Genomic DNA, 8,510 nt, shown 5'->3' on the forward strand with positions numbered 1-8,510 from the left:
GAAAATTGAGGAAGTAAATCAATTTTATTTTTGCCTGTAGAAAGTACAAAATGGGAAACCCCTGTAATCAGCACTTCTTGAAGCCTTCTGTTATTATTGCAAGGTCATCGCTATGTAATAACACAACCTCCTTTTTCCTTAAAGGGATTCTTGTCTTCAGGAACTCCCTTAATTAAGGGGTCTTCTGCAGATGCCGCCTCAATGAAAGAGACAAGCTCTGGGGTCGTTTTAGACATCTGGAAATAAGAATCAAATGAAAAGCTATTCAAAGTCACTCTAATAAATAATAATTTATTTGTGTGTGATGAGTAAGACAAGTATGTGCTCAATAACGTAGCAGCATTTTTTTTTTTCAAACATTTGTCAACATTTAACTGAATATGGATTGATATTATCTAGATAAACATGGCTCCAATTCCTAATGGTGGTTTTTATGTAGTATCTTATGAAATTATCGGAGACAAATCTATAAATTCTGTTCAATTGTTTCCCTTAATTAGTTTTTTTTTTGGAAAGACACAAAGAATTACAAACAAATTATTAGCACATTTTGTCAGTAGCTGAGTTTATGGCCTTCAGACTTGCTCTTATATTGTCTGCAGATCGATTGTGTCTGTATAAAGGTAGATTTTTTTTCTTGGATAGACACTGGATGGATGATGAGATAACTCACTGCAATCCGGGGAGTGCTAACTTCTATCTGCAGCTGCTCCAGCTCCATTTTCATGATGTCCTTATCAGACATGTCCCGTGCCATCTTACCTGTTTTCATATAGAATTTAATATAAATGAAACACCAACAAAAAAACTGCTATTGATTTTTTGGACTTGTTCGAGACAATATAAATGATGATGAATAGATATAGTAATATAGGTAATAAAATAGATTTATTCTTTGAAATGTTACTGAATATATTTGTCTTCAAAAAAAGATTATTCTAATGCTTGCAATTATTCATCAAGTCAAAGCACTTCTTCTTACCTGTTCAATGGTGGGACCTTCAGTCATTCAAGAAATCTCTCAATGTCACCTAGGATATCATCAGCCTGTCTCCACACCTGACTGAGTGAACTGAGCTCCTTTTTCTCACTCCTCTCCTCTTCATTTCATTTCATGCCTAGTCTTTGTTTTTAACTTGATCCTGGTCCCCAATGATGTCATCAATCCCTGTTAATCTCATTATGACAAATCAGAGGTGGTCAGATGGCTCCAGGCTCTAAAGCTCATTGAGAGCACATGGGAGAAGAAGGACAGCAAAGTAGGCAACTCCTGACGATAAACCTGGTTATTACAACCACAAATATCCCACAAACTAACTTCGAACAACACATTTCAAAACATTAGACTCACAAACTTTCAATTAATATTACAGTGTGTTTAAATGCAACTGAGAAACAAACAAACAAATGCAAATCACAAAATCCCATTCGAAATCCAGAAAAGGGCAAATCTGGTTTTCACAGGGCAAAATTATGATCAGTTAACAAGAAGACAAACACTGATTAAATACAAACGTAGGAAACATAATTCAAATGATTGGTATGGCAAATCTGCAAGAATTAGCTATTTGGCTACTGAGAAATAAAATGTGGTTCTCTGTCAGCTCGTATATCTTTCTATAATCCATAGTTTTTTAACGTGATTAGACACGAGCTCTGCATTTTCAGAGGCTGTGGGTAATGTGGGCAGTGGTATAGCAGGAGGCACATGGACAAATGGTCAGGGATAATCAAAGGTGGAAAGTGAAAAATGATATTTATTTGCGTTACTGAAATAGAGTACTTTTCTTGATCAATATCCTAAAATAGTTCATCCACAAATGGCGACATTGTGAGAATGTCTTGGTTGGGTGCATTCATGACAAGCATCTGCTTTATCGTTTATGGAGCCTGGTCCAAAGGAGGCATTAAAATGGAAGCTGTCCCTGGTGAGAGTTGAGTCATTCAGAAGGCCTGAGACATTTTAGTTTATTATTATCATTAAAAATGATGAAGAGGCACAGGTCCCTAGCTTAAGTACGTTGTGCTTATAGCAGCAATATAGCACTACAATGCGTAGGTTGAAACTTTTATTGTGGTTTTTATACAGGGTGGCACAGGGAAGGGGGACATTTTGGATCTAGGAGTTGTTGAACCTAGGGTGTCAGCAATTGGTCGGAACCAGTGCGGCCTCCTTTAGAACCCCTTGCCATAATGGAGCAGAGGAGTGGGAAGCGTTTACTGAAAAAGCCTTTTATAAGAATAGTGATAGTGGGAGTGCTGCGCAAAGGGAATTTTGGCATCATTACCAGATAGGACGTCATTATTGTGTTCCGTCTGCTCACCATGCTACAACATGGATGCGTAATTTAGAAGAAACGGCTAAAACAGTGATGATACAGTATTGCACCACTCTACTGCTCCATTATACCTAATGGCAATGGATTCTAAATGAGCTCGCACTGGTTTCAAACAATTGTTGATAACTCAGGGTCGCCCAAATTTCCTGTTGAATCGATAAGTTTACAGAAATACAAAAATATATAAATTGTAATAATTAAATTAAAATAAAATAAAAAAATATATATATGAATGTATTTACTGATGAATAAAAAAATTGAATTGAATTGATTTCGCTTATTAATTTCGACACTAGGGGTCAGCAACGAGTCTCCACCCTCTCACTACGCATGTCCTGGTCAATAGAGGAAGAGATCACTTCCGCCCTCAGTAACCATGGCGGCTCCGAGTAAACGACAAATGCTGCGGTTCATCTCTCAGTTCGGAGCGTTTATTCTGACCAGATTTGGGTTTTGGAACTGCTTCAGCATGCTTATGCTGTTTGCCGAGCGGGCCGATGTGAAAAGGTAAAAAAATATGTAGTGGGCATCTATATTAGCATGTTAGCATAGAGTAAGTACGGGGAATTCAGGTTTCATTGAAAGACGATTCACATGAAAACAGATCAGACCGCAAATCTTTCCTGTAGTTGTACGTGTTTGTTGGCTCCGTCTCAAATGGCTCGTGAAGTGGGCTGTATTTGGCACTTTATTTAGTAAACTTATAGACACAGCAAGAAGCGGATTTACGTGGAACCAAAGAAATCGCCACGGTACTTCCGGGATCTGCGTACACATCTGGATGGAGTTGAGCCAGCTGCCATGCTTTGTGATCTAAAAACCCCTAAATTAGCTTTTTTGTGGGTTAAGTGGTTATGAAAATGACATCTTAGACAACATGCCGCTCAGATGGTAAAAAAATTGAAAGGACGGTATAAGATGCCGCAACATCTGTTATTTTCGCTGTTATAGGAAACTTATAAAAAAGTGTTCCTGTTTCTCAGACGGCTGAAACTGCAGCCCATTTTAACTATTAATCTGTTAATAGCATTTATTTTTGTTGAATAATGAAATACAAGTAGTCGTCGACTTACGACCTATGCAACTTACGACCAAATCGTGTTACGACCGGTCTACGACTACCTGTAAATCACGTTAGAAAATAATTTAGACAGTACTGACACTGGAGACTCCGAACCTAAATGTTGAATAATTATTGCTTTTGTATATAGAACTATACTAGAACAAGCTCGTTAATAAACATGTAAATATTAGAAATGCAAAAAAACCCCATAACACTTTCTTAGCCAATCAGAATCAAGCATTCAGCAACATGTCCAATGTATTTTCAGGAAGCCGGACATCCAGGTGCCGCTCTTGTATGTTGACATGGCAGCAGCAGTGTTGTGTGCCAGTTTCATGTCGTTCGGGGTGAAGAGGAGGTGGTTTGCACTCGCCGCCGCGATCCAGCTGGCTTTCAGCACGTACGCGTCCTACGTAGGTGGCCATGTCCATTATGGAGACTGGTTAAAGGTATGTGTGAAGTGGGAGGCATCTAATTGAATGTATTTAGAACCTAAACTGCCTGAAGCTGCATACAGGGGTGAGGGGGAGCTCAGTGATCAGAAGGTTATGAGTTCAAGTCTCACCACCACTATGCTGCCACTGCAGACCCTCATCTGCTCAGTTGTATGAATGAGATAATTATAAGTCTGTATGGAGAAGGGTGTCTGCTCAAGTAATGTACCTGATATTTCGATTCACGGCTAGCTCAGTGGTTAAGGCCCCTTGGGGCCCCTGAGCAAAGCCCCTACCCCTTTGTGCTCCAGGGCACTGTATCATGGCTGACCCTGTGTTCTGACCCCAGCTTCCTAACTTTGCTGGGATATGCAAAGAAATAATTTCTCTGTGCTGTAATGTTTAAGAAATGGCCTCTTTCTTTTTTTTCTTACAATGTTGCATGTTCCTCAGGTCAGGATGTACTCGAGAGCCATGGCTGTTATCGGAGCTTTTCTAGTGCTGGCCAGTGGAGCAGGAGAAGTATACAGGCAGAAACCACGCACACGCTCACTACAGTCCACTGGCCAAGTCTTCTTAGGAATCTACTTAATCTGTTTGGTAAGCTTTTTAGTTCAAAACTCTCACTTTCTGGCATCTGTGGTTTTGTGTATAGTTAATGATCAAATTGTTGCTAAAGTTTGTACCCACTTTTATGGTGATCGATGCTCCCATTCTCGTTCACTAGGTTTACTCCCTCCAGCACAGTCAAGAGGACAGGTCCGCATACTTGGACCACATCCCCGGTGGTGAAATAACCCTCCAGCTCCTGGTCATTCTCTTCGGCGTGCTTGCTCTCTCCTTCCTCTCGGGGTACTACGTGCGTTTAGCGTCTCAGATCTTAGCCGTGCTCCTCCCGCTGATCATTCTGTTCATCGACGGCAATCTCGGCTACTGGCACCGCACACGCCGCGTCGAGTTCTGGAACCAAATGAAGCTGATCGGACATAACATAGCCATCTTCGGAGCTGTGCTCATCCTCGGGACCGATGGCTAAACACTTAAAACAAACGGTGGACAAAAGCTACATGCAAACCATAAAACTGCACTGAAGAGTGGCTCCAAATAACGTGCTCAATAATCGAAATAGTGCGACAGCTTCAGAGTTCAATTCAGATAACATTTCAGATGCTAACGCTTTGTGACTGACATTATGACTCTGATGTGTAATGAGCTGGAGGTGGTTCACTACACTGAAGAGATGCCACACTATTTGTACACACCGATTTCAGATCACCATGTTTCCTGCTTCTCAGGGTTGAATTGGAACAATTCCGTCATTATTCTAGATATTGACGAACAAGTTATTTATTAGTCCAGATTTGACCTTGCTGCATTTTTGCCTGAAGAAAACAAATTGATTCTTAAGTGACTGTTTACAATCATGTCAGCTTTTTTACTTTTTTTTTAATTTTATTTATGGAGGATTTTCAACAAGTCTTAAAAACATTATTAATTAGGACTTTGTGAAAAGGCTGTTTTGCTGTATATTATTTTAAAACAGAGTTTTAAAGGTTTTTTTGGTCAGGTGTCTTGAACAATTCCAAGACTGCTACATTACTGGCAGCTCATAGCACTACCTTCTTTCTGATTAAATATCAATGCATCGTTGTTTATTAAACTATGGATGTTTCTATTCAATGTGCTTTTTATTGTTATTGTTGACATCCTATTTGATCCCACACCCATCCACATGCATCCATCATGCCACTCAATTTGCAGACCACGAGGAAGCAACCAGCCACGTTTACTACTATCAGATTTACATTTTACATTAGATTAGACAGATCTGAAGCGACCTGCAATCATCCTATTTACAACTGAAACAGTTTAAGGATAAGTGGCAGTTTTAGTGGTGCTGGGATTTGAACTCTCTACTCACCCGAACACCACTTACCACTTTCTTACATCACTTCCATACACCAAACATCTTTAATGCTTTATCTTGGTCAGTATCACAGTGCCTGTTCTGGGGGACATCCCAGAACAAGGCAGAATACACCCTACAGGAGGTCTGTGTGGTTTCTCGGTAATGTGACTGCTGCCTTTTTTTGTAATCTTCCCTGAAAATGTGATTGGTGTCTTGAGCCTTTATTGCACAAGTAATAACAGGAGGAAACTGGCTTCATAGTTGCTCTTTCACCTATAAATAGAACATGGTAGTGCTTCAAAAATTGTAATCACACCAATTTACTCTTTCTACTCTGCATACATTTAATACAGTAATCCACTCCATTTCACAGTCACATCCTACCAATCACTGATCATTCACTGCCTACACACTAAAGGGACAAAAGTTTGTTCATATAGTGACCATAAGATTTATTTGTTCTTTGCAAACATCCCATTTAGTTCTCTTTTGCGGTTATATTAACGTCCACTCTTCTGGGAAGATGTTCCACTAGATTTTGGAGTGTGCTTGTGGCGATTTGTGCTCAATCACACAAGGGTGGAAGTAGTCCGGTACTGATGTGGGGTGAGGAGGTCTGGAGTGCAGTCAGCGTTCCAATTCATCTCAAAATTTGTTTAGAGCTCTATAGCAGGCCACTCAAGATGTTCCATTACAACCCATGTATAGAATATCTTGATGGAGTTTGCTTTGTGCACAAGGGCATAGTCATGTAACAGGTTCGGGTCTTCGAGTTCAAGATAAGGGAACATTTTATGCTACTGCATTCAAAGACCTCCTGTAAGATTGTGTGCTTTGTGGTAACAGTTTAGGGAGGAACTACATATGGCCCAAACATTAATGCCCACAGGTTCAGTGCTTGATACAGCAGACTGCACGTGTTTGCATTCATACCACATACCTAATAATCAGAGTTAAACCTGATGCAGCATTTATAAAGTATATATTCAGCATATATCAGTGTGTTTAAACAAACCATTAAAGAAAATAATTGTTTAATATTTATATAATAAGTGTCTCAGCAGAAAGGTTGCTGATCATGTAGAGCATGTGTGTCAAACTCAAGGCCCGCAGGCCACATCTGGCCCAACGTACAATTATATCCAGCCCGCTATTTTAAATCTATCTATTATTGTTATTAATGGCCCGGCGATATAAAGCGCTGATAACACACAAACTACAGATCCCATAATGCAGCGCTCCCGCTGCCTTGCCGAATGCTAGGCTACCTGGGAACATTCCAGCATCAATCAATTTAATCGTCTGTTGATGTCTACAACCCAACTGTAAAGTTATTGCGAAGCCCCTCACAGTGGTGAAGAGAAAAGTTGATTCTGAAAACAGATGGGAGGCTGAGTAGATGTTTACTGACTTACGTGTGTCTTATTTGTGAAGCAAATGTGGCTGTAATTAAGGAATTAAGACGGCACTACGAGACAAAACATCAGTATAATCTGAAAAACCTGAATGCAGAGCAGAAGAGTTAAAGTATTTGACATTTTAGCAGACGTTTTTCACCAGAGCAAAATCACAAAGTGAAGCTGCTGTGAAAGCAGAGGAGAAATCAGAGCCACATCATCCTGACCATTAACCGAGGGAGAGTTTCTGAAGAACTGCATGATGAAGGTGAGCGACGTCTTGTGTTTGACAGGAGATATTTTTATGGAGAGCAAAATATTTTACGTTATTTAAAATTTAAGTTGATTTATTCTGGAATAATATTCCTGTCTTTTTTATTTTCATATTAATGTGTAAAAAAAAACATTTACCGTAATTTCCGGACTATAAAGCGCACCCATATATAAGCCACTGAATTTTACAAATATTTTTATTTTTAACATAAATAAGCCGCACCTGTGCAGGTGTCTACAATAATGCACTAATGTACTTTACACAGGCGAGGTGAAATATGTTGCGCTTCCTTTAGGAGCATAGCGGTATTTTGGGAATAGCATGCCAGAAGCGAGCTCTCCCTTCACCCAGACTCAACGCGTTACAGCGGCTTGTATCTAAACAGTAGCTGACCAAGAAAGTCATTGTTCACTGTCTTCCTCCTTCCTTTCACAACTATTTCTCTCGGGAGTTTATCTTTTGGCATCGTCGTGCCTTTAAAAAAAAAAAAATCACCCGAAGGAAGTTTTTTCTCCCGATGCCATGCAGCTCAGAACAGAGGTGAGGTGCGTTTTTTCGTTTCCGTTCAGAAATTTTATTGGTCTAATGTTATGGGGTTCAGTTTTTTGGCTTGAAGTTTGTGAAACCGGGAAAAACCCAGGAAAAATTCATAAATTAGCCGCTTCGTTGTTTAAGCTGCGGGGTTCAAAACGGCTTATAGTCCGAAAAATATGGTAGCTTGAGTCTGTTTATCCTGTTCAGCCCGCGACCGAAAGTGTGCTTTGAGTTTTGGCCCCCTGTGCAATTGAGTTCGGCAACCCTGATGTAGAGGATATACGTATGTATCTCAACAGTTTTTATGCTTTTATCCATTTCTGGTGTTTTGAGAGATATATACAGTGGAACCCGGTTATGTCGATGTCCTAGGGGGTCGCCAAAAAGGATTGAGATAACCGATGATCGAGATAAACGAAAATCAAAATGTATCTTGTGCTCGAGATATCAGGGTTCGGCGACATAACCGATAAAAAATGCTAAGACAAAGCGAGAATTTGGCGGTTCCACTTCAAAAACGTCGACTTAATAGGGTTGTCGAGATAACCGAGGTCGAGATA

At 39.9% G+C, this 8,510-nt stretch overlaps 2 protein-coding genes across 2 annotated transcripts; one reads left to right on the forward strand and one right to left on the reverse strand.

Moving 5' to 3' along the window:
• Positions 1-5: 5 nt before the first annotated feature.
• gngt2b (guanine nucleotide binding protein (G protein), gamma transducing activity polypeptide 2b) lies at positions 6-1,139 on the reverse strand. The gene is made up of 3 exons (XM_046854366.1): positions 983-1,139; positions 674-762; positions 6-236 (listed from the first exon to the last, which is right to left on the reverse strand). Exons 2-3 carry the CDS (start codon positions 755-757, stop codon positions 111-113), a joined length of 210 nt encoding a protein of 69 aa, XP_046710322.1. The 5' UTR covers positions 758-762; positions 983-1,139; the 3' UTR covers positions 6-110.
• A 1,536-nt stretch (positions 1,140-2,675) lies between these two features.
• On the forward strand, positions 2,676-5,516 carry tmem101 (transmembrane protein 101). Its single transcript, XM_046854120.1, has 4 exons — positions 2,676-2,846; positions 3,671-3,851; positions 4,290-4,436; positions 4,564-5,516. Exons 1-4 carry the CDS (start codon positions 2,716-2,718, stop codon positions 4,870-4,872), a joined length of 768 nt encoding a protein of 255 aa, XP_046710076.1. The 5' UTR covers positions 2,676-2,715; the 3' UTR covers positions 4,873-5,516.
• The last annotated feature ends 2,994 nt before the right edge of the window (positions 5,517-8,510 follow it).

The sequence above is a fragment of the Silurus meridionalis genome, chromosome 7 (assembly GCF_014805685.1).
Source record: "Silurus meridionalis isolate SWU-2019-XX chromosome 7, ASM1480568v1, whole genome shotgun sequence".
Lineage (NCBI taxonomy): Eukaryota > Metazoa > Chordata > Actinopteri > Siluriformes > Siluridae > Silurus > Silurus meridionalis.